Source organism: Neolamprologus multifasciatus, chromosome 3, assembly GCF_963576455.1.
Source record: "Neolamprologus multifasciatus chromosome 3, fNeoMul1.2, whole genome shotgun sequence".
Classification (NCBI taxonomy): Eukaryota; Metazoa; Chordata; class Actinopteri; order Cichliformes; family Cichlidae; genus Neolamprologus; species Neolamprologus multifasciatus.
Genome location: NC_140441.1, coordinates 44,638,129 through 44,663,706, shown reverse-complemented (window position 1 = coordinate 44,663,706; position 25,578 = coordinate 44,638,129). Strand labels below are relative to the sequence as shown.

The 25,578-nt window shown below is 39.8% G+C and overlaps 3 protein-coding genes across 4 annotated transcripts in view; 1 reads left to right on the top strand and 2 right to left on the bottom strand.

The window, feature by feature from the left end:
- The window catches only part of ablim2 (actin binding LIM protein family, member 2), a 92,696-nt gene extending 85,983 nt beyond the window's left edge, over positions 1-6,713 (bottom strand). Inside the window, exon 1 of the mRNA XM_085155424.1 lies at positions 6,387-6,713. Coding sequence (XP_085011550.1) covers positions 6,387-6,399 — 13 coding nt within the window. The 5' untranslated portion in view covers positions 6,400-6,713. The remainder of the gene's footprint in view (positions 1-6,386) is intronic.
- A 1,025-nt stretch (positions 6,714-7,738) lies between these two features.
- Positions 7,739-19,087, top strand: zcchc4 (zinc finger, CCHC domain containing 4). The gene is made up of 13 exons (XM_085155437.1): positions 7,739-7,929; positions 9,566-9,684; positions 9,768-9,850; positions 9,966-10,238; positions 10,832-10,912; positions 15,426-15,498; positions 15,581-15,731; positions 16,190-16,290; positions 16,792-16,913; positions 17,525-17,600; positions 17,706-17,757; positions 17,861-18,008; positions 18,119-19,087. Exons 1-13 carry the CDS (start codon positions 7,842-7,844, stop codon positions 18,240-18,242), a joined length of 1,491 nt encoding a protein of 496 aa, XP_085011563.1. The 5' UTR covers positions 7,739-7,841; the 3' UTR covers positions 18,243-19,087.
- On the bottom strand, positions 8,181-15,412 carry LOC146523352 (E3 ubiquitin-protein ligase TRIM62). Of its 2 annotated transcripts, none has more exons than XM_085155435.1 (7): positions 15,160-15,412; positions 14,517-14,735; positions 13,934-14,029; positions 13,557-13,793; positions 13,451-13,470; positions 13,259-13,353; positions 8,181-13,078 (listed from the first exon to the last, which is right to left on the bottom strand). In XM_085155435.1, exons 2-7 carry the CDS (start codon positions 14,724-14,726, stop codon positions 12,480-12,482), a joined length of 1,257 nt encoding a protein of 418 aa, XP_085011561.1. In that variant the 5' UTR covers positions 14,727-14,735; positions 15,160-15,412; the 3' UTR covers positions 8,181-12,479. The 2 variants fall into 2 exon arrangements, with proteins under 2 accessions (XP_085011561.1, XP_085011562.1); XM_085155436.1 differs by having other exon boundaries at positions 8,181-13,117; positions 14,517-14,741; positions 15,177-15,339.
- Positions 19,088-25,578: the final 6,491 nt, after the last annotated feature.

Below are 25,578 nucleotides of genomic sequence, written 5' to 3'. Positions count from 1 at the left end.
TAGCACCAAGGAGTTCAGCCAGTATTTATCCCAGTAAGAAGCGCTATGGTGTCTCTCTAGATCAGCAACACAGTTGTTGGGTCAACTGCTTTTTCATCCAGCACTTCTGGGTCACCATTGTAGCAGCAAGAGCATGACCACAAGCGATCTTTCCCAAAACACATAAAAGGCTACTGCAGATTTGTTACAGTTACATTTTGTTACAGATGACATAATTGTATAAAGCTGCTTCAGTATCACTTGAAAAGCTCAGAGCCATTACTTATGTTGTTAGTAACATCTGTAATCTTTGTACAGATGTGAAAGGGGTCTGAGACATGTTTGTGGACTACAGCTTTGATCATGATTTACAATCCACCATGAGCTGTTCTAAATACTGCTCAGTGGTCCCTCTTTACTGTTCTCTGCAATGGCAACAGTTTTTGTGAGGAAGTGAACTTTCTGATTATTTAACAATACTAATTTGGTGATTCTAAAAAAAAATTAGATTCAATAATAATTATTTAATTATTATTATTGCGATCTATCACAGTAACTAAATCAGTTACTGACCTATACTGACTCATATCCCAGATGAAACAAATTGTCCCTATTTATATAAACACATGTGCATGCTTGTGTATAATCTCCACATATTAAAACACTTTCTTCTTCTCCACTTGCAGAGGAAAAAACTTACTGAAAGAAAAAACGATATCCCCATTCTTGACACACAAACAATAAACTGCACACACGCACACCCTGGAGGCACATGCCTCAGAGGGCAGAAAGCACAAAACAATGCTGCAGCTCCTGTCTTGTGAGACACATTATTTAACTGCACAGAAGAAGGTGGAAGCAACGTTTCTGCAAAACTGTGACTAATGCCAAAAATTATAATTACACATCAATGTTTGCTCATTAGCTTGTACTCATAGTTTCCTGCGCCTTAGCTGGTGCCAATGTTATTTTTCATTGGTATGAAGATTTTGAAATATTCTGCAATGATGCACAGCGTTAGGTGTGCAACAGCATCAGTGTGCATGAGTTTGTGGAGATTAAAAAATTAAATAAAACATGTAAATAAACTGAAACAAAATGTTATCCATGTTGCCACTCCCACATAATTTGGTCATAGACACAATGGTAACCTCTCTGTTACAAGCAGGGCTGCAGACAGACACACAGCTCCTCAACTCATTAACAGCTAAAGTAGTTAATGTTCATGTACACCAAACATGACTTTAGGAGGAGTTTCATAGGTCAGGTTTCAACAACCTGGCCTGTGCACACATTAATGTTAGCCACTTAACTATTAGTAATTACCCGACAGTCACCTGTTACCCACGTGTTACCATGAGAGTGTGGAGAGCTAATCTGAGCAAAGAATAGAGCAAATCTGGAGCAGAGCAACAAATCAGATGGGTTTCAGACCTGAAGAGCTGAGCTGCAAAGAGCAGAAGACTGAAGTGGAGCAATGTGAACTGTGGATGAGGGATATTCTGCAGGCAGATGTGGATAAATGATGAACTGTTTTTAATTGTTGTAGCCAACTTTATCCAAAAGTTCCTGGTAGTGTTTCCACAATGCTCTTCTTCTACAATTATGAAATTATTTAGATATTATGTATTGTGTTGTTTGTTAGAAAAGATCCTGCTATTTAAAGGGAAAAGCAGCTAGCTCTGTAGGCTAAATGTAGCTTAGCAGCCTAGCTTACAGAGCGCAGCCCAGTAGGATCTAACTCTGAAACAAAAAATAGGTTAATTCATGAAATACAGAACGATCTCACTTAATTCCGCTATAACTAAAGTTAAAGTGCCAGAAAGCTTTCCTGATTTGGTTTTCTAATTTGTCAAGGGTGGTACTGAAAAGACACTTGGTTTTGAGCCTGTGTAGACTGTGGTCATAGTTAGGGTCACTAAAATCAGTGAAAATTCAGCCTAGAAGCAATTTCCACTAGCCATAATGTGTTTTGATAGGACTATTTTCATAAACTTGTTTTAGGTTCTGAACATTTGGCCTTGAGGATATCATTAAGAGGTCAGCAAGTTCATACTAGGAGAAAACTGTAAGAAACAGTATTGATTAGACCTCTCTTCGTGTGACCTGTGGCGTAATCTGAGCTGGAATTAACAAGCAAATTCACCGATGTTCCATCCCTCTTTGTCACTGATTCCACTGTGATAAGGGGGTTCAGTGCTGTCAATGTGTTCCAGCTTAGGAAATACCTTGATTACAAGGCCTGGAAATAACCTAATCTACTGTAACTCTGAACCTACCTCCTTCATGCATCTACTATTGCACTTGTATTTTTATGGAACTGAAAGAACGCAGACTGATCTGAAAACTAAAGACTTTCTGTCAGGGTATATTCATCATCTCTAAGAGGTTTATTTAAACTTTAATCCCGAGCTCAAGAATCTTCATAGTGTCAAAATCAAGTGTTACTAGTAGGGCTGGGCTATATCGTACCGTTCACGGTAATACTGGTGTAATGTTGGGCAATGATAAGAGAATGAAGTATGGCGATAGAATATGGGTAAAATGCGCATGCGCAGTGCCTTTGTTTACGCACATGGCGGCGACGCAGAATGAGAAGAGCGAAAGCGGATCGTTAAATGAAACGGATGAACCAGAACTGGTTTGTAAAAATGCTGCAACTTCAGTGGTGTGGAACTGGTTTGGCTTTTATCCGTCAGATACACAACAAAGCACTATTTTTGGTAGCGCATGCTAGCGGACCATCGTTATTACCGTGTTTTTTGGAAAATACGGCGCACTTAAAATCAATCCTTTGATTTTTCTGAAAATCAACAGAGCCCCTTATAATCCCGTGTGCCTTATGTATGAATTCTGGTTGTGTTTACTGACCTCGAAACGATTTTATGTGCACGGCGCTCGAAAATTTGTCAAATGTTTCAGTACGACTTTGCTAAGCTACGAACCCGCACCGCTTGATGGATTGTCGGAGCATTACGGCTACCGTAGGCAGGAGCCTCGCGGAGTGATACGTACTGTGCTTCAACATAATATTACCGTATTGTGTGTGTATAACCTCTTTTTAGGTTTTGTGAATATTATACATGGTCATGCTGAGGATATGTTGGCCAATTTCCACTGGAAATGCCTTTTGGTTAAACTGTCAGCAAGGAATTTGCATTTGCACTGTTAAATTTTTATATAACTTTAATGCACATAAAAAAAAGCTGCTTGTTTAAGTGAAAATACATTGATGTTGGTTTTTTTTGTTTTTTTGCACTAATAAAGTTGAGGAGTATTTTGTCTAGTGTCAATTATATCGTCAGTTATATCGTTATCGCAAATTTTCAAATGTAAATCGTGATAAATATTTTTGGTCATATCGCCCTGCTCTAGTTACTAGACAACCGCACTGTGGATCTCTTTCCTTGGTTCTTTATTTTTTCTTAAGAACATTATCTGAATTGAGGCTGGAACTTCATCTATGAACAGTCCCATTGGGTCACACTGGTTCTGGAAGGACAGTGTGGTTTGAGATAAAGAATGAATCAGGTTTGTCTTCTTTCACTGTTTGGTCAAATGTGACCAGTACCTCAGGATAAATGAGTCAAAAATGCTAAACATACATATGTAATTAACACATTAAAGCTGGATTATGAGCTTACAGCTGAAGGACATTTAAATATGTTGCCTATTGAGATCTGCTATTTGGCAGCTGCAATCCCACACACACACAAGAAGCAAGAAAACTAGAGAACTATTCCTGAAAATTAGTTAAAGAAGAATAAATGTGGTCATACAGAGACTTGTACAAACCCTGGTTTTGCCTTCTGTACTGTATTTCCAATGATATTTGCACATGGCTCAAGAAATTGTTGCACTTATCACTTATTTTCCCAGAAAAATATGAAGAAATGAGGATTGGCTTGAGACTTTTGCACAGTAATGTAGGACTATGGCCGAGCCAGATAGTAGACTTGGAATTCTTAACATTATTTTGCACTGAGATTAAGATCAGGGGAAAAGTAAGAACAGAACAGTAACGGGATTGTGATCTAGAAAATATCAAAAATCAACTTAATCCAGTGAAAGGAAAATATCTCAAAACATAACTTTCGTTTTCCAATAACATGCTCAATCATCAAAACAAGCTGCCAGTGCTCCAAGCTTCCTTGTTTTCAGAAACACCCTCTGTAAAGATTAATGAACACATCTCTTTGAAATAGACTTTTTTGGCTAGCTAAACACACTGAAATACAACAGCACCTCTTCAACAGATAAAGCTGTTTATCAGAAGCATACTGATCCTGTGTGTGCAGACCAGCTGTCAGCATGGTTAGGTAGGGATCTGAATCCCTAATCACATATTTTACCAACATTCTTCATCAGCTAAAAAGTTACATTTATCAAAATGCATCACACAGAAAGGTGACAAAGTCGTGGAGTAATGCCATCTCAGGGTTGTCTCTTTCTCCATCAGATTATAATGGTGTGCACACTGCAGCACTCTCAACAATGCCTCCAACAGCCACGGTTTCCTCATTGAAGCTGAGGACAGTCCATTTTCCTGTCTTGAAGAACCCAATCTGTTTCCCAACTAATACTCACATTTCTACTTGTTTTGGATTGGACAGCCTCAGATTCCAAGTTTTAAAATCTGACATCAGGAAACAGAAATGGCGGGGAAACATGTATGCATCATCAAACATGCATAATACTAGAGTCTCAAAATAATAATTATTTATACTGGCCCTTGGTGCAGCTCCTCATTTCATCAAGAGTCATAAAGTGAGTAATTTTAGCTCCTTTCTCTTAAAGGCCAGTCTCCCTCCCTCTTTCCTCTGATTGTCTTTGCCCCCACAAACAGTGTTTGAACAACAGCTGGGTGGGACTGCTGTGCTTACAGCCTTTCACTGACATAATTAAAATCCAAAAGTAGAAAAAAATGTTGTAGTCTGAATCCTAAGTGTTTACTCATTTCTTCAAACAATTTTTAACATGAGTACACATCTGTAATGATACTAACTCACTGGCCACTTTGTGGGGTACAGCTGTTTAGCTACTCATTATAGCACACACATGGCAGACAGTTCATATGATCACAATGACCTGCTGAGGTTCATTACAAGCATCAGAATGAAGGAAAGGTGCTTTGAAGTAACGTTAAACATGTCATGGTTGTTGGTGCCAGATGGGCTGGTCTCAGTATTTTAGGAACTGCTGATCTACTGGGGTTTCCCTTAACAACCAGGGTTTACGGAGAATGGTCCAAAAAAGTGAAAATAGCCTGTGAGCGACCTTGGCCATAGGTCAGAGGAGACCTTTGAGCTGATAGGAGGGCTACAGTCATTAAAATAACCACTCGTTGCAGCCGTGTAACCACAAGAGCATCTCTGAATGCAACACAAATTATGAACCAGATATGCTGCAGCAGCACAGGCGTTACTCCTGCCAGCTAGCAACAGGAAACTACAGTTCACACAGCCTCACAAACTTCAACAAAAGAGGAGAAAAACATTTGGATGATAGGGTCAGGATGGAGCTGTCCTGCTGGCATCAGTGGCTCATGCTGTGGAGGCTTAGCTGAGTTTGAACACCACTGCCTACCTGAGCATTGTTGATGACCTTGTCCATCCCTTTATGCGACTGCCTACTCATTTTCTGTGTGTTATTTGTGAGCTATAACACATCCATTTGTAATTTACCCTTAAGCAAATTTATATCTTAACAACATTTTATTTACTGCCACACCTCATGCCGAGGAGCTTTCTCGCATTAGGAACTTATTATTGTGGAACTTGTGTTGCAAGTTTAGCTCTAGGATTTATTTGCACAAGCAAACCAGAATGGCACTTAACTGCCTAGTTGACACTACACACGATCAAATAACGATCAACCTTTTTGTGCCACAGCTGGCAGCACCTCACCAGAAGTCAGGCCTGCTGTAGACACACAGGCATACAGTCATTGCAGAGCCACATGATGAAAAGAGCCACCAAAGCCACTGTGGGTGTAGCTGCAACCTAATTAACCCACATAATATCATTTCTCAAAGGGATTAAAGCTGAAGCTTTGTCTAAACTTCAGATTCTAGTCTTTAATGTAGAATCTGTTACCTAGGTGCGTTCTGGTGCCCCTTTTGCAGCAAAGAGAGGGAATGAACTATTTTTATGTTCTAACCGATTATAAATACACTTTAACCATATATTCCACACCTGATCACATAATAACAAACAAAAACAAAAAAGCACCATTACCTGAGACAAAGAAGAAAAGACAGTATTGATCAGCTAACTGGATTTTATGATGATCCTTTTAAACGATATTATAGAAGATATTATTGGAATGTTTCTATTAATACTAAAACATTTGCGTTTGTGTAGTTAAAAAACCGCAGTTTTAATGTAAAATAGTCTAATCGGTCTTACCCGTGCTGCTCATGGTGCCAGTCAGATATATTCTCCAGTCAGATGATGCACAGTAAACAAGTCACTATCCACATTAACAGTACATGGATGATGCCAGCAGCCGCAAAGCGCGCAAGCTTCAGTGGCAGCCAGCCGAATGAATGACAGAGAGATGTTTACACGGGAAAGTGCAGCAGAGAGTCCGGCTGTGCCTGGCTGCTGACGCCGCACAGATCTCCACAAACAGCTGCACCGTGAGGACAATGTCCTGCACACACTGCAGAACTGCGCTGCCTCTCCGTACAGCAGACGGTGCAGGTTGGGTGTGGGCGCACGGTGCAGAAACGCTAGTGTCAATCTCGAAAGAAGAAGGGATTGAGCAGTGTCCGGTGCGTCATTTCAAAATAAATGTCAGTTTGAACGCTGACGGTTAAGTAGCGTATCTGTGCTCTATGTTATAAAATGTAGCAGAAATGCGACCTTTATATCTGGGCTACTGGGAATCCCAAAGCTACTTTTTACTCTCTGTTTGTACGAATTTGATCTGATAAATATAATAAATATATGGAATATATGTATAACAAATAAATACTGGCAATTGTTTTTGTTGGAACTTGTTATTCTGTTTAGATTTTAGGGGTAAGCGTCTCGGGAGAGTTTTTCCATCACTCAAGTAAAAGAAAACATTTGGAGATGATCGATTCCTTCTTGTTTCACTAAAATGTATTTTACTTTGAAGACATAAACTACAAGCTTCCTGTTTGGATTTAGGCAACAGCGGCCGTGTTGTCTCTTGAAGCTTCAGCATCCAGCCGGCAGTTCCAGAGCAGTCATCGGGCTGACAGCGCCACTGCGCTCATGGCTCGGGATTTATGGGAATTGTATTTTTCTTGAAGAAAACCCGCCGTGTAATGAACAGTATCCAGTGGTGGACTACATTCCTCCTGGTACAAAGAAACCTCATTGTAAAAGTCGTCTTTGTTTTTGAATACTTATTTCACAAAAATTCATTCTAATGTGAAATAAATCTATTGCTAAATATACAGGTAAGGAAAGGGTTCTGTGGTTCAACACTAATATATTTAATGAATTTTTTAAAACTACTGTTCCTTGGACAATTAATGTCCAATTAATTATAAAATAAATTATGATTTTGCATGTGAATTAAAGTCACTCCATAAAATAGCATAAATTCCTAAAATATATTGATAACACATCGGATTTTATCATGATCTTATTCCTATTAACCACTACCAATACAATTAACCCCACACAACTGAAATTCGTAAATTTTGACAACAATTTCAGTCATCATCAAAGTAAACCGGACCAATGATCTTATTTCAGCTTTTGTTTTGCCTTCTGCGACAACGTGGTTGTGACGTCATATCTCCGCGACAAGAAAAGGGCTTCATGGGCACGCCATCATGTTGAAAGGTTTAAAGCTAAACTTTGTTGTTGCATAAAATCGACAGAATGGATGTAAACGAGGAATATACCAACAGTTACGGAATAGAAGTTATTCTCGATGAGGGCGAGAAAACAGCCCCGTGTTGTTCTCATGGTAAGTTTACTTAGAAGAGTAAGACAAACTGATTTTGATGTCTTATTTTAAAGTTGCTTAGCCTTTTTATTGATATACTTGGAACAAGATTATCTGTGATATTATACATGTAATCAAGGTATTTTAATATATCCTGCCTATAGTAACTAGCAGTAATAGGGGTGTATTTCTGAAAACAAAATCTACTACATGTGTACATGTAGAACATAGTACACACGCTTACAGGTGTCGTGCCAAGGAAGGCATCTCCGACCCTTCGTCTCCAGCATCCACTGGGTTGTCCAAATCACGGACAAACAGTATCTCTCATTCTTCATTTTTAGTTCACAAACACTTCTTATAATGACTAACTACTCCTGAAATTTTGGCGATGTTAGCTCTTTATACAGCAAAGTTACAGCTCCCCACGCTGGGGAAACAAATTCCGTCGTGGATACGTACCTTGGCACGACCGGTTTGGACTTTCTTTTTCAGTGATCAGTGGTTGTTGATCAATGGTCATGAGAATTTGCATAATTATGACCAAGGAACTGACCTCCCAGCCCTTTGTTCCTTCAGTGGGCTGGTTTCAGTCATTATGCAAATGTACTGTTTAAGTCTGGGGAAACCTGCAGTCAGCTGAGACTGAAGAAGGATGAGTGACGTCCAGATGAACAGAATAAACTTTTGGGGACTTTCTTTTTCCTTTAAAATAGCTTTGATTCTTTGTGCCACACATACTGCAGGGTGCAGAAAACATTTCTCAGATATTTTGGTTGCAGTCGCAGTTGTCTGCTATACATCGTTTGACCACATCTCTATGGTGCTCTCGGGTCATTTGAGTAGACTGAACTCATTGTGAGGTTCAAGAAACCAGTTTGAGATTATCCAAACTTTGTGACACGGCTCGTCATCCTGCTGGGAGCAGCCATAAGAGAATGGACAAGGCGGCAGAACTCGAGTAGGCTGTGGTGTTTAAATTATCAGCTGGTACTAGGGAGCCCAAGTGTGCCAAGAAAATAAGCTCCCACACCATAACACCAGCAGCTCCCTGAACTGTTGATACAAAGCCCATGCACCCATCACTTCATGTTACTTACACCAAATTTTGCTGCCCAAACATCGCTGTAGAATTCTTAAGTCATCAGACCGGCCAATGTTTTTCCAAATTTGTGAGACCATGCTCAAAGTTTTGTAGACTCACTTACCTGTTCTTAGCTGAAAGGAGAGGCACCTGCTGAGGTATTATGTTGTGCATTCAGACTTTTGCATGCCATGGTCAGCTAAAAGCAGATTAACTATTCTTCTCTGGCTTCAACGCCATCAGGGAAGCAGTTTGGCACAAAGTACTGACCGTTTTCTGTAAACCCTAGAGATGGTTGTCTCAGACCGGACTGTGTGGGAACACCAACTATGCTACATTCAAAGTAACTTAAATTACTTTTCTTTACCATTTTTATGCTCAGTTTGAATTTCAAAACTTTAAATATATTTAGTTACTGCCATGCTATTGGGCGATTAAATATTTCTGTTTAATGAACAGGTGAGCTAAAGACTTTAGTCCATGTTTGTGTGACCTTCCGGGGTTAGAAATGACCCATATTATTTTTCTCTGTGGAATATAACAAACCTTTAACAACTTTGTATATTTTGTCAGGTCCTACCTTGCTGTTTGAGAAGGTTTGTAAAGGAGGAGAAAAAAGTCGGAGGTTTTATGCATGTTCGGCCTGTCGAGATAGAAAAGACTGCAACTTCTTTCAGTGGGAAGATGAAAAGGTAGGCTTACTGGAAAATTCCAGAGCTCATGATAAAACGATGTATGACATCGATCAGTTTGTTTCAATTCACTTGCGTCAAAGGTTTCAGAAGCCAGGCTGCTGGCCAGAGAAGCAGAGAACCAGTCAACGAGGCCCCCTTTCACCCATAAGGAGTACTGCAGCAGGTGAGAATTTATACTCATTTTGCTTATCTTAGGATGTTTATAAAGCTTCATTTTATTTATTTAATGCTGATTTTGTATAGGATCACTTTTAGGATATTTGTATCTTGTCCTTCAGATTTCAAAAGTTTGTCTCGCTCCCTCTGGATCAGAAGAAGTTCTGTCAGGACTGTCAGATTCTGCTCCTGCCAGATGAGCACAGCCTTCACTCTGCTCACATATTCACTCCCATTACTGCAGCACAGCTGAGGAGGCCCAGTGCACTTTTGCGTCCCCTGAACAACAAGAAGAGCAACGCACAGTACCTTTTCACGGACCGCAGTGCAAACTTTCTCTTGGATACTTTAGCTGGTCTGGGATACAGGAAAATACTGTGTGTGGGCACACCCAGGTGAGACAGACACAAGCGTGATCTTTGAATGTATCAGAAATTTTTGTCTCAGTTATAGTGAAGCATCTTGTCTGAACTGCCTTGATGGATCAGTTCAGCTGGTGACTTAAAGCAGAAATGGAGCCATTATGTAACCTAAGGTTTCTAATTTGACTGTGACAAGCTCAACTATGATGATGGAAACACACTAACTAAGTCCTCTCTGCTAATGTACATCTTTCTGTACAATTACACTTTGTGATCTCTACACCCTTGGAAAAACACTACCTTCTGTTACATCACGTTCTCAAGAAAGTGGCAATGTAGGATTTTGAAATTCATACCATAGGTGCATCTAGTACGAGGCTGAGGGGTAGCACTGGTGATCACCTGCATTTTTACTTAATTTTGGAGAAGTCTCTCTGTCTATTCCCACTGCAGCATGATTTTGCCTTCACCGTGGGTCACTGTAGGTATGGCATTTGACAGGTGATACATCAATTATGTGTAAGGCTAAATATTTTGATTAGTCAAATCTCAGTTAAATGCTTTAAATGTTTAAAGCTTACAGATGTGTTTTTCATCAGTAATGAGATTGTTGCCTTTTGTGTCAGACTGCAGGAGCTGATCAAGCTGCAAAATCTGGAGCAAAAGCTTGAGCCAATAAAGAGTCTCTTGCTGGACATTGACTTTAGGTAAGTTTGCCTAATTTATGCATCAGTTGCTGCTTTCCTGTATATAATAAAGCGTTCCAGGTATTTGCACATAGGCTATTTTGTGTATATAAAATCAAGGTGAGAATGAATTAGACTACATTTCACTGAGTCTAACATGTTTATACTGCAATATTCACCCTCTTTGTGCATTTCAAAGAACTGAGCAGAACATGGTGGCATTTGAAACCGATGCTACTAATGTCTGTGAAGGTTCTCAGTGAAGGTCCTCAGTCACTCAATCATCAGGGAGTCCTTTTGTCCCTCTGTGGGGGGATACTCCCACTAGGTTTAAATCTGGGACTCTCCACCATTTGACCTTAGAACTGAAGAAGCTTCTCAGATGAGAGGTGAAACGTCTTCAAGTAACTTAAAGAAGTCCAGACGCTTTTCTTTGCAAGCTCCTTTGACTACGATGCTACTAATGTTTCATAATGAGAGAAGATTTCGGGACTGACTGAACGAATATATATGGACTGGCAGTACATTTCATGACATTACAACCTGATCATCAAGGCCAATTCCAGCTGTCATCAGCCAGTTGAGTAGTGTAGCTTTAGTTACTATGTCTCAGTCTAAATTCTGCTATGTAGCTTTTCAAGGTACTTGTATGAAAGGTTGTGTGTTGCTTTATGGAGAAGTTACCACTATGCTTCTGTGGAGGAGGATGTGGGAATCTGAAGTTTAGCCATTCTTGAAATACTGTTGAATGACAGCCAGTTGTTGACTATATACAGATACCATTATAACTATTTGGCTACTTGAGAAATACTGGTTTTGTTTAACTGGACCTCCTTAAATTTTAATTGAATACCTCTGGGCTAGATGTTCCACATTGTTATATTGGTGTGGTCAGACTTTTTCATGTTCTTATCATGGGCATTGAATGTCAGGGTACATTTTTAAAAAGATTTTATCGATCTTTTGTCAGTCTGAAACCATTGTAGAGGATACATTTTTACCCCTTAATGCCTAGTGTATCATATGTGATACAAATTAAAACTCATATGTTCAAAGAAATATTTCATTTTTTTTATTGCCAAAAAATTAAATAAACACTCCATAAATCTTTAAAAAAAATTAGCAGTTATTTCATGGATCAGGCTTCAAAGGTCAAAAGTATATATACAGGCACAAATATGTACTTGCATTTGTTTGAGCCGATGACCCTGGAATCAGATTTGGGGATGATTTCATCAGACTTTCTGAACTTGTGTAAATCTATAATCCTTTGTAGAACCTACAGTTCCTTGGAGTTTTCCATTGTTCTAAGTTTTGGTCTCATGAGTGCTGTCAAGCAAATCCTTTTTTATGCTGGCAAAGATAAACTACCAGTTGTAGTCAATTGATCAAAATATTTACAGGCCCTGTCAAGTTAAAAATAATTTCAGCCATCTGTTAAAAGATTTAAGTGTATATTTGAGCCTTTAGTCATTTAAGCTTTTATGCTGTACAATCATTCTACGTAGTTCAAAGATATAGCATTCATCACAATGATGAGCATATGTAAACTTCTAAGCACAACTTTATGTAGAATATGATAATGGTATCACAGAAACTTCTGGGAACAAAACTCCAAGTGGTTTGGCCAGACCTGATTGTCCGGTGGTCTCAGGAAGCATATGGCGGGGTACAGGGGTTGAGTGAACTGGTGATGAGCTTTGTCGAACACCGGTGTCATGGCTGCTGAGAACTTTTGCAGGACAACCATGTTTTTTGCATCGTAAAATATCAGCTGGCCTTTGTCGTAATTAACCCACACTCCCACTTTTCTAATTGGAGTCTGCCCCACTCCTTGACATGATATGTGCCGGTTGTTGTGCCATGCGGTCAGATTGCGGTTCTGAAACTCTACGCACCATGAGTTCCTGTTTCGGCCCAGCTTGGCGCCCTTGTCATTGCCCTTTCTCTCAAGGGTGTCATAGGCTACACCCACAGCCCAGGCTGAGCAGCAGCGGACATTAACCTCCCAGTAACTCTGACCTGCTGTGATGGGAGAGGACCCTAGAGCACAGCATACCTTATCAAACTGAAGGGGATGTTCTGGAGCTGGGCAAGCGGAGCCAGAGAAGGACATGCCCCGCCCCTCTGATGTCACTCTGATCAGATTATGGCAAGACTGCCTGTCGATCATTACGGGGAAAGAATCTGAAAAGAATGAAATAGATTTGTTAATGAGATTTTGATCTTTTGTTATTATCAGAGTTACTGTAAACAAATTATATAGTATTATTACTCGTGATTGTAGTTATTTTAACCAGATAAAGCATCCCTTGGTTGGCCTACTTTGTTCTGTCATGCTCCCAAAGTACACCTAACTTCACTCACTCTGCTGCTGTAAATGAGTTAGTGTTTTTAGAAGCCTCTCAAATCTCTCTTCATTCAGCCTGATTTCCTTCTCAGACGTGTCTGGCTTCTTAAGGCTGGAAGAGTGGTGACAAAGATCAAAGTGAGCCACAGAGGTGTGATTTAGACCTGTACGGGGATGAAGCAGCAAATGTAAAAGGTGCAGCGATTTACCTTACAGTCTCAGAGTGACCCTTGAGATGAGACATAAGCAGAAATACTGGTTAAAATAAAAGAACACTACTTATAGCTTTGTTATTGAGCTGTTTGTAAATCAGACCTGCTCGCCTTCCTTCGCTGTGGTGCTTTTACTCAACGTTCTCTGTATGCTGCTGATGCTCTTGGTGACCTGGTCGTGGTAGTTATCCCACTTCTTTAGAACCTGGTCCAGCTTGGTCCTTGTATGCCTCAGGTCCAGCTCCAGAGAGTCCAGGATCACCTGTTCATCCTGCTTCAAAATGCACCGCATGTTCTCAAAGTGCTCTCGAACCTGCTGCTTCATGACCTCTGTGGTCCTCTTCAGGAAGGAGCGTGATTAAGAGGACATGTTATTAGGGATTTATTATATATCATTGCTCTGTTTGCAGTCCTTGGACTTGGTGGTCAGAAATGTATTAGGTCATTTTTCAGTGCTGGTAGTTTTAGGTTTTTACTTACAGAGAGATCGGCCTTGCGTTTCTTCAGAGACTGGATGCGCGCCTCAGTCTTGGACGTTTCAGCCTGCAGCTCCTGGATACGTCTGGTTAACTGCTCCTGCAGACAACACGACACTTTTTGTATCATAAATGATCTAAATGATCTGTCTTTGGCACCTGATGATTCTATGATCTATCTATCCCATCATACTTGTTAATCAGTTCTGCTATTCTTTAAAGAGTTCTACACTATACTGAGATTTATATGACAGTATTCCTTTTCTTTTTTTGGGCTGCTGATTGCTGAGCTCTCTAATAAAGAAAAGTTTTATAGAGAGAAAATGCACAGTTTTGCCTTGATTAGGTCACAGTCATTATGGCTTATGACCCATGCGTAGATAGTGGTAAAATCTCTAAAGTCTGTGTAAGAATCACAGAGTAAATACTTGCCCTGGAGTTCCCCCACCCCTGACCTACAAGATGTTAATCCACAAGCCGGGTTTATGGAGATTGGCAGCACTAGAGCGATTTATTGATATTTAGCAAGTAGTTTTAATGCTATAGCTGATTGGTGTATGTTCCAGCCAATCAAAACATATCTGTACCTGAGAGGGTTGTGCGGTTTTGGCAGCCTTACGCTGTAGTTTGGGTGAACGAGAAAAAGGTTGAACAGTGCCGTCACTGCTGGCGTCCAGTGGAGTGAAGCTCAGCCCGTCTTGCAGTAGGCTGTGGATGCCTTCAGAGGGCGCTAAAAGATTAGTGTAAACGGCTGTTGACGTTCTATTACCGAGGGAGCGCAACTCTCTTTCTGCCATTTCTGAGGACTGAACAAAACAATAAAAACAAATTACATTTCTACACAAGCCATTCTGTCATTTACCTTTATTTAAAAAAGCACTTTCTTGGGATTAGCTTCTGCTGTGTATTTGTGTGTGTGTGTGTGTGTGTGTGTATAGATTAAATTAACTCGTCAGGGCTATGAAAAGTTTGAGAAAACCTGTCATTTCATGCCAAGCCTTTACCAAAAATCTATTCCAGATCAGAGTTCCAAGTCTGACCTACTGTAATAATTTAAATAAAATAATAATAATTAAAACCAATGTTTGTTTGTTTTTATTCAAGTTTCAAAGAGACGAGTCTGTTCTGTTGTGTACTGTTTAATAACTTCTGCATGATAAAGGCAGCATATCTGGACTAAAGGATATTCTTTAACCATTATCAAATAATGTTGTTTTAAGAACTTCTTACCTGAGTTCGCTGCGCTTTCTCTGCTGTTTGCTTCTGTAATGTTGTGCTAGAAGTGCAGGATGGGTATGTTCCTGGGTAACAAGCTTCAGCTTGCAGCACATAGTCAGACACCTTATCCTTCCCTGCTGTGTTGTTACCTAATGTGCTGTATACCAGTCGTCGATAGGCTAAATCTTGTTCTTTTTTTTTTTTTTTTAAACCAGCGTCCGGAAGCACTGAACAGTCTGTTGCATAATAAAAAGCCAAACAAAATCTTTCTGTTTCAGGTATGCTCAGTTCTACAGTCAAGATGAGTTCTGTCATTACAACATGTTTAACCATCACTTCTTTGGTGGAGAGGTAGGAGTTGAGCTGATGTCCTGCTAGTTCAGTCAAGCTTTCCATCAACAGCCGAGTTTGATAAAGCCTTCTCTCTTATCAGTCATCCAGTGCAACCCTGGAGAACTTCCTCAGAGAGTCTGACGGGGAGAAGGTGGCAATGGTAGCCGACCCTCCGTTTGGTGGTCTGGTGAAGCCCCTGGCCAACAGTTTCTCTCTGCTATCTCACACATGGAAGAAGTTGCAGAGCTCTGGTCAGCACCGCTGTGGAACTTTTAGAATGAATTGTTTCTTCTTATATTTATGACTTGTGTCTTTTTTTTTTAGTAGGTATAAGATGCAAAAACAAAACTTCATGCTAAAATGTTATCATAATTTAAAGTTGATATGGCTAACGTTTTAGCAGACACACAAAGTGGAGCAGCATTAAGATACATTTAGAAGCTCTATTGGGTGTTGGAAAGGAGGTTGGTTGAGAAGTGTAAGACTTTAAATTATACAGACTAACAGCAAAACGAGCTAAAAGAGGCAAAGACTGTAGATTTGCTTACAATTCTTTTCTCTGCAGGTTAGGGTTAAGCTAAAGTTATAGTAGCAGCAAGTCATTGCATGGCTCAAGGAAAGAGACTTTTTGTTTACTATTAGAACTATTACTTTAAATGAAGAAATCTAGTGTTTGACTGTAACATGCATGTTGTGTTTGTGTGTGCAGACAGCAGTAATGCTAACATGCCCATGATCTGGATCTTCCCTTATTTCTTTGAGCCTCGGATACTGGAGTGTTTCCCATCATTCAGCATGTTGGATTACCAGGTAACAGCAAGGCAACAGTTTAGAGTCATCAGCTAATATTACTCTCTGCATACGTATAGCTTTAGGTTTTTCTAAACTAATAACATTAAGTGATGCGCTATAATATTTACTTGCATAGACACTCATAATTTTGTCGAATGAAAAGTTCCACTGACTCGTACTCTACCCCTTATTATTTATGTTTAACCATCAAATGTGACATAGAGACAACAATTTATGCGCATTCTTAAATTGAAGTTATTTAAAATGTGCTTTTGGCACCTGCTTCAGCTGCAGCATGCTAACTCACACATTAGTTACTGTTATTAGACTACAAACCGAATCAAGGCTATGCTTTTTATCAATGCGCCACTTTCCCTAGATCCTCGGGCTTACTTTATTTATTAAATATTTCAGTGCACTTTACAGTGGAATATTATGGCCACAAAAATAAATAAAAGATTTAGAACTAGAAGTAATGAAATGTCAGTTTTAAAATTTTCAGTTTTTCTTTTGAACCAGGTGGACTATGACAACCATCCTCTGTATAAACATGGAAAGATGGGCAGAAAACAGTCTCCTGTCAGACTCTTCACTAATCTTTCACCCAGAGACATCATCCTTCCCAAAGAGGAAGGTTACAGGTTACAACATGTTCACTCAGTTAAATCCAGATGTGTTCAGAAATAATGTTGGAGATGAGAATGTCTTAAAGTATATGTGATAAAACATTTGAATAGATTGTTATTGGTTTGTGATTTGATGTTAACTAAAAGGGCTTGAGCATAGACTGACCAAAGTCATGTTTTTGGTTAACTGTGGAGAATAAAAATCATCTGTTAATTTTCTCAACTGTAAGAAAATCATCGCCATAAAAAGGGCAAAGTTATGAGCTACATTTAAAAGTGTTTAATTAAAGATATCTTATAAGGATATCTCTCTGATATCTCACATTTAGCACAAATTTAAGAAGGCAGTTTAATGGGAAACTAATGGATGCATGAATTCATTGGTGTTATTTGTCATTAATCCCTCAGCTTCATTTAAAAAATGGGGTTTTTGTTTTATTTTCAAGACTTTTATATGTGAAGAAATGAACAGCTCATACACCGCCAACTCCAAGTTTTCCTTGTGCAGTTAATAAAATGCATAAACACAAACTGTCAGACGTCTGTCTGTCTTTTGTGTGTATTTAAGCAACTCTGGACATTTGAATTTAAAGTGTTTAATTTGTGAATGACCCTCTCGTTTTTAGATTTTGCCCTTTATGTGAGAGATATGTCTCATCCCTGAACAAACACTGTGCAAAATGCAACCTCTGCCCATCCAAGGTACAAAACTCGTGTGACTGCATTTTATTTTTAAACTGAAAAGGCACTGCATCAAGTTTCCATTGAATCTTTGCATGTCACGGCCTGTATTTTCTCTGTTTGCAGGACGGCCGAGAATGGAAGCACTGCTCAACCTGTGTGAAATGTGTGAAACCGTGTAGGTCGATTAATCACAGATACAAACTGATGTGCAGTTGCTGTTTTCACGTCACACTTCCCATATATTTCTTGTGAATTTATTTAAATATCTTTTCTGTAAGCCTGGGAGCACTGCCAGTCCTGTGGCCGTTGTGCCCTGCCAGACCACCCATGTACCACCCGTGAAGGGAAGGAGGGCTGCTTTAACTGCGGAAGCCCAGAGCACAAACGTAAAGACTGCTCTGTCAAACACACACACAGGTTCAACAGGTGAGCCAGGGATCTGTTCCTGTTAAGGGATAAATCTTGTCACGCCACTCTACCCGTAAGATTTAATATTTACACGTCTTAACTTGCTCGTCTGTGTTTTACTCCTCCAGACATCGGACCAAAGCCAAAGTTGGAGGAAAAAAAGGATCCCCCCAGTCCCTCCTCAGACTTAAAGCAAAGAGGAAGTCTGGTGCAGCTCGCAGAGCAAAGTTGTTGGCTGGAAAGTCTCTGTGACTTCAGTAGTCAGGCAGTACCTTCTCAGCTGTGCAATCCAAAGCAATATTTTTTTTCCTTTTCAGCATGATTTTTGTGGCAGTGGTTTAAAGTGTTGTAACAGAATAAAACTTGAAGGGAGAGTTTGGTTTGTAGTTTTCTTTAAATGTTGAACTGACAAGTAAAGGTTTCTGTGAAGGTTTCCAGGTCCACAGCTAAATTTCACATCCACATAATATGGCTTTGTATTCAAGTGTTCTCAAAATACTAGCTTATCACCTTCAGCCAGTACAGAAACAAAGAGCAGTAATCAGTCCTTTTTGATCTCTGTAACGCTGCAGGTTTTTCGAGGGCCGGGTAGTGTACAGTGGGTTTTATGTTCTCCCCCTATAGGTGCAACTAAAGCTTTTTGCATTAATTGCCCATATCATGTAGATTGCACCTGTTTATCATTTTGATTTAGTCTAATACAGACCAATTTCATTTACAACTTAATTTCCTACAAAATTAAGAAAGACCCCAACAATCAGTCAACAAGATGCATTTAGCAATGTTGGGTGATTTAAAAACTCCCTTTTAACAGGAAGAGACCGCCACCAGCACCAGGCTTGGAGAGGAGCAGCTATTGGCTCAAATACACCTCCTGAAAGACGTGAAAACCCAAGAGCAACAGCAAAATGGATAGAGAATATGCTGCAGTTCATTAAAATGCATGTCCTTGTGTTCACTATAGGAAAAATGGCTTTTCTCAAGTTTTTCAGAGCTCTGGAATTAAACCTGTAGGCTTGTTTCTGCCCTGTTATACCCTTTTCACAAGCTTTTCCTGTGAGAGTATTCTGACATTAAAGATTTTATGGCTCAATAAATTTCAGTGCACTTCTGAGTATTTCAGTAATTTCATAATTGCAGTTAAGAATGGCCGTAGAATACGTTTACAGTCCTTGGCAGGTGTCTTTGCACATTATAACCACTTTCTAAGAATGAACAGCAGGATATTATGCATTTAACAGATCATCACTAGCATAGTTTAACCAATTTTTCCTGTGGTTTCATTTTATAGCGTTCTACTGTTGCACCACATCTTGAGTTCATGTTTGGCCAGCTGATGGCAGTATTGTTGAGGTTTACTTAAAAATCTTTCCCACCATCATTACATTTCTTTAAGTGTGATTTCTCCACACTGCAAGTCAGAGTACCGATATAGACATTGTTTGGGCAAGCTCTAATAGAACAGGGTATACAGCACATCCTGCCAAAATTATGCACTGACCCTGACAGTAATGGTTCTGGTGATGATGAAAAAAAGACAGGAGTCTGACACTGCTGCTTTCAGTGATGTTTACCTGGTTCAAACAGTGAAGGCTTCCAGACCCAAGAGCACTTCCCTCTTCACGGTGGATGTAAACAGTGACTGATTTTATGCTTTTATTCTGACAGCCACCTTTGATGGAATGATCCTGTGAAGCCAAAATGGTTCTTTATGTATCTTTATGACTCACTGCTGAACATAGTTGGGCTCATACGATGTAATTCCTAATCACCCAGCAATCAAGTGGCTAATTGTTTCAAACAGAGTGTTTGCCTCTTAACAGAATTCTGAATGGGTAATATGTTTTTATTTTTAATATATTAATGTGTTCAACACTTTGCTACTTTTAGTTTTGTTATTCTGCATAAAACCAGAAGTCCAGGTAGAGGGAGTCCTCAATTATATTAGTTAGAAACTGTAGGATATACTGATGATGACAGGTCAGAAAAGAAAAATAACACCGGGTACATTAAATAAAAACAGGCTTATGTTACTGTTTAAGTGAGGAGAGTCAGATTTGGTGTCGAATGAAAGAGTCAAAAGTGAAAAGCTGGTATGTGCCAGGATGACCATTTACCTTTTTTTGGCTTCTCTGTGTAAAATGCCATCACATTCGCAAAATTAACTTTATACTTGTAATTACCAGTTTTCAATTTTCTTTGCTGACCCTGTTTTGTTTTTTTTGTTTTTTTTTCAAAAAGTGAAAGAAATCATCAACTAGAGAAGAAAGGTGAGAAGTTAAAGCAGAAAGGGGCAAAGGTCAGCGCAGGATTTAAAGCTGCTAAGCACTGCTGTGTGATTCAAATGCTAAGCAGGCAGAGAAAGATTTCTTTCTGATAGCCTTCCTCTATGAAATGTAAATTAGATGGAAAACAAGGGGGGAAATCTAAAAAAATAGAAGTTTCCCTCATCTGTTCCCATGTATTTTAAATTCACACATCAAAACAGTCGACCAGTGGAAGGTAATGATGCAGGTATATGATGAAGCAAAGGAGCAGGGGTGTTGTTCATAAAAATGAGCTTCATATATGCACTAAAACTTATTTCCTTCTTATATTATTTTATTAAATTATCAAATCAATTTAAACTTCATAATATAATGATATTAAACATTTTGTATCATGCCAGAGGCTAATAAACATTGCACATTGTTTCTTACAGAGAGAGATGCATACTGTGATAATACCAACATTTGTGTTTAGCAGATTAGCATAAATTGTAAACTTAATTTAAAGGGGGTGTTTTAGTTGATGAACCCCATAGACTGTATGAAAGAATGAATGTAGCCTCCTGGTCTGAAAAATGGAGCAAATGGAAAAGTGTCATAAACTCGCCTGCGATGTAATACCCAAAAGTTGAGCTGGATACATATAGACATACACTTAATATGTATGTCTATATGTCTATCAGCACTATTATTCGATTTACCACACGTCACTATTCTATAGTGGGCTATTTAGGATTATTTAGTACTTTCATACTGCTTTTTGATTGCATTACGTTTTATTGAGTTTATTGAGTCATACAGCTACAATCCTAATTTCAAATACAAATAAAAATAGTAAATACATTAATCCATATTTTATTCACAATATCACATGTAAAACATATTAAATGCGTTGATTAATAATTGGCAGAGGTTCACTAATCTGCAAATTAGCAATCTGAAGACTGAATATGTCATCATCTACATGATATTATCAAAAGATTCTGAGACTCTGGAAAAATCTTCATCAGTGCCTCAGGAATTGGCAGCTTGCACATCTGGAAAGGCGCTATCACTGCTGAAAGGTATATACGGGTTTTAGAACAGCATATGCTCCCATCCAATTTAGAATCACCTAGCCTAACCTCACTAACTGCATTTACTGGTTATGCTAAATTGGATGTAGGTGTGTATGACTGTCAGTCTCTATGTTAGCCCAGTGACAGACTGGTGACCTGTCCAGTGTGTACCCCACCTCTTGCCCTTTGGTATCTGGGATAGGCTCCCAGATACCAGATACCTGGAAAGCCTGAACTGGATAAGCAGAAGAAATCAGAGATCACAAGTGATCACCACAGGATGAAGCGCTGCATGTTTGATTTGGCAGAGTTTAATTACCGGATTTCCTTCATGACACAACCCGAAGGGGATTATTTCTGGCCTCAATTAAATTCAGTATATTCAGGCAAAACTAATATCTGGTGGTAAACATGAGCCAAAGGCTTCTTGACCTACTCTCCTTCATCCCAATATACTGATAGTACAGTATCACTGTGCTTTTTAGCTTAGAGTAAACCCTGGTTTGTGGACTGTCAAACTTTCCTGACTACACTAAATCCCTCAACAGGGTTTTTCCAGTGTGGTATTCAGCGTGCTTGAAAAATATTGAGATACTTCACATGCTCCGAGGATCAAATTTTTCCTACAGGAACAGGTATGCTGTTTGCATTGCTTCCTTTCTTGACAGATTTTTTTGTCAAATGTATGGAAGTGTAGGCATTGCAAAAGAAGAAAAAGGAAAAAAAGAAATAATTACTGTATAAAAATGGTGAGAACAAAAGGCCCGCTTAAAAATAAGCCTAAATCTGATATTTAATGCCAACCTCCTCTAAAGGAGCAGTTGGCATTTGATGTAGGCTATTACCTGCTTTTGTCTGGACTGTGGACATGTATTAGGTTACAGTGTGTCCAATCTTATGGGAATCCCCTCAGAAGGAATTATGTATCTGTAGTATTGCATTTAGTACATATTCTGTTTTTAGATTAACCTACATTATTGGTAGTGAGCTCAAAGGTGCTTTAGGAATAGCTCACCGATTAACCAGCTGACAGCTCTGGCAGGATCAATGCTGCACATCCACATGGATGCCCAGCCAATAAAGTTAGGCCACTATTCACTCCAGAGTTTCCATCGGGTGGTAATGAGCCACCAACAACTGGGTGTTTTCCAAACTCATACTGTCCATTGCTAATCAATACAAAATATAGGAAGGTCAGTGTTGTATCAGGGCACATCATGTGACCATCAGTTTTTTTCATTTGGTCAAAGGTTGAGTATAGAGTGCCATCCCAAAACTGCTCTAGTGGCTGACCCTCACAAGAAGGTCCTGCAGTCTCCTCCTCCTCAGAGTCATCATCGGATGATCTCACCTCCCCACTGTGTGCAGCACAGACACTACATGCCATTATCAGTTGTGAACGCATCCGCACACAGTGCCCCAACAGGTTATTAAACCTCGCACAATCTGTCCCCAGAGGAGGCTCTTTACCACCATGGCACCCCAGAGCCTCCTCCACAAAGCTGGAATGGGCCGGCTCACAGCTGGTGGTTGCAGCTGCCTGCTACCTCCGTTGGCTGCTCTGACAGGTAGCCCTGGCCAAGGTCATGGCCAAGCTGATGAGCTGCTGGCAGTGGACTCACTTTGTGGTTTCTGCAGGGAGCTATGTCAACGATGTGAACTTCCCATCTTGTATGGGTTCGGGTCCACATGGCTGCATCAAAGAGCAACCTGGCATAGGTGAAAGGCCGGTTCTCCAGCCCCATCTATCACTGTGGGAAATGCCAGCGATAGTCCTCTGCAGTGTTGGGACTAACGCGTTATTAAGTAACGCGTTACAGTAACTACGTTATTATTGTGGTAACGAGCACGGTAACTAGTTATTATGCCAAAATCAGGAACGCGTTAGTCGTTACTGGGATTTAGATAGGGTCGTTACTCGTTACTTCGTGTGGTGGCTATCGCGGAGCTTCCACAGATTCAGTAACATTAGCAAGTGGTGGAGGCAGCAGGTGGATGAGGGAAAGGGGACGCAGAAGGAAAAGAGACCCGAGGCGGCCGCCGGTCCAAGTGTGAACTGAACTTCAGGTAAGAAGTTATGACCTGCAGGCTATCCGAGTCAGATATAAACCAAGTTTAGGTGGAGTTTATTTTCGTTATTCTGACTTTTTCCGTACTGCGTACTAGCTAGCATGACGGAGTTTCTATACAGCTGGGTGGGTGCTATGAAGTTAATGATGTTGAACTTTATTTTGTTCATAAGTTATTAGAGTTGCCAACTGTCCCGTCTGGTATTCAGAGAAAATATTACGCGTTTCTTATTGAGGTGAAAAGGAACAGTTTGTCCCGTAATTCAGCTACAATGAAAAAGACACAAAGCTGGAGTTATTCTGTGTCTTTGCTGCACAGCTGCCTCTTCTTCTCTTCTTCTCTCCCCCTCCCTCTCCTGTTTCTACTTCAATCATGAAAACTGATCAATGATCAGCTGATCGGCTCTCTTGTTTGTTTATCGCCCACTTTGCGCCAGAAAGAGGAAACCAGCCAATGTCACGTTAAACAACAGCAGCACGTTTAAGCTTGATCAGCAGTTGTTAGAATTTATTTAATATTAATTTCTAGTATCAGCTGATGTTTGCTGGAGCCACAGCTGCAAAAAAGCTGCTGGTCATGATGTCGGTTTGGTTATCTGGTGAGAGGGAAACATGAAGATGAAACCAGGAGACGTCCTTACTGAATCATCAGAGCTGAACAGGTGATGGAGAAACACGTTTACCTTTTAGGTGACATGAATGAGTTGAAGGGAAGTTATGAACTGTTTCTGAGAGACAGATAACCCCAGGATCCTTTTTTAGGTAGCTGACAGCTGGTAACTGTGCAGGTGCGGATCTAGCAAAGTTTTGCCAGGGGGGCCAGGTAGGGCATTAACAGGGAGAGGTGGGCACAAAGAAATACTTTTCTTTCTTATTCTCATTTAAAATGTCTAGATTTTAAAAACTAATTATCTGAATCTTACAACAAACGATTGATAGATTGATGCATATATACCATCAAGACAGTGTACATCACTGTCACAACAGCGTTTGTTTTCATTCAAAGGCTTTATGATTTTTCCTATAATGGTGGGCCGGTCTCTAGTCAAAACGCCCGGGCCGATTTTTTGTCCCAGTCCAGCCCTGTATGCAGCTCATCTGCAGTCTGGTGTTACCTACATCTTCCTATTCGGAAGGCAGAATTTCCGAGTTCTGAGTACAATCAAAGCACCACGACTGCAGTTTTTGTGTTGGATGTAAAAGGCGCACATGACGCTGTGACGTAGGCTAGAATCATGGCAGCAGTCAATGATGGTCCAGGCGTGGGATTTCTCTCGTGGAAATATGCACATTATCTTTTCCTTTCTATTGGTAGGTGGCACAGTGCACTTGTGGCAAGTAAGCAAGCTAGAAGACTGGCAAAGTTATGGAAGCAACACATTAATAAGAGAATTCTGAGTAAAACCAAAGTTACTTTCCCTAGTAACTAGTTACTTTGAAAGTAACGAGTAACTTGAAGTAACTGAGTTACTTTTGATAGGAGTAACTAGTAATGTAACTAAGTTACTATTTTAAAGTAACTTACCCAACACTGGTCCTCTGGCATGAGGCACAAGTGACATCACTCTTTTAGTCACTTCTGTTTTAATATCCTAGTCAGTGTTGTTCATATTCATCTGTCCACTGGATTAAAATAGACAGCCATGGTGAATCATAGTATCGCACACTTAACTGAGGGTGAACATACTTATAGTTGATTGAACTTACTTTAATAAGCTGTTCTGGAAGACAAAGCTCAGAGTTGCTGATCTCAAGGACAATAAAATAGAAGCCAACCCAGTGAGGTCATAAGCAATGCAAATGGCAACTATGGATGAGGAGAAACCCAACATCCATACCAACCAAGAAGCAGCTAGGAGCTCAATACAATAACATCAAGAGGAGACAGCTACTATCAAAGTGTTAGAGGCAAAGAGTTAGAGGCTACAATACAGTGGGAACAGTAATGAGCAATATGGAAATAATCTGAGAGTAATGAGACAGGACTGCACCTACACCAGAGTCTGAAGTATGGACATCAATGAACTGTAGTTTGGGGTCAGACTGCATGAAACGCCTATGAAATGTACATTTTTTTAACCTTTCAACATATAACTCATTCTCAAGGAGTCTTTGATGGATCTAGCAGACACAACAGCAATGCTCCTTTGGGTTCTTAGAAAAAATCAAAATGGCATCAAGGTAGATGAACAAA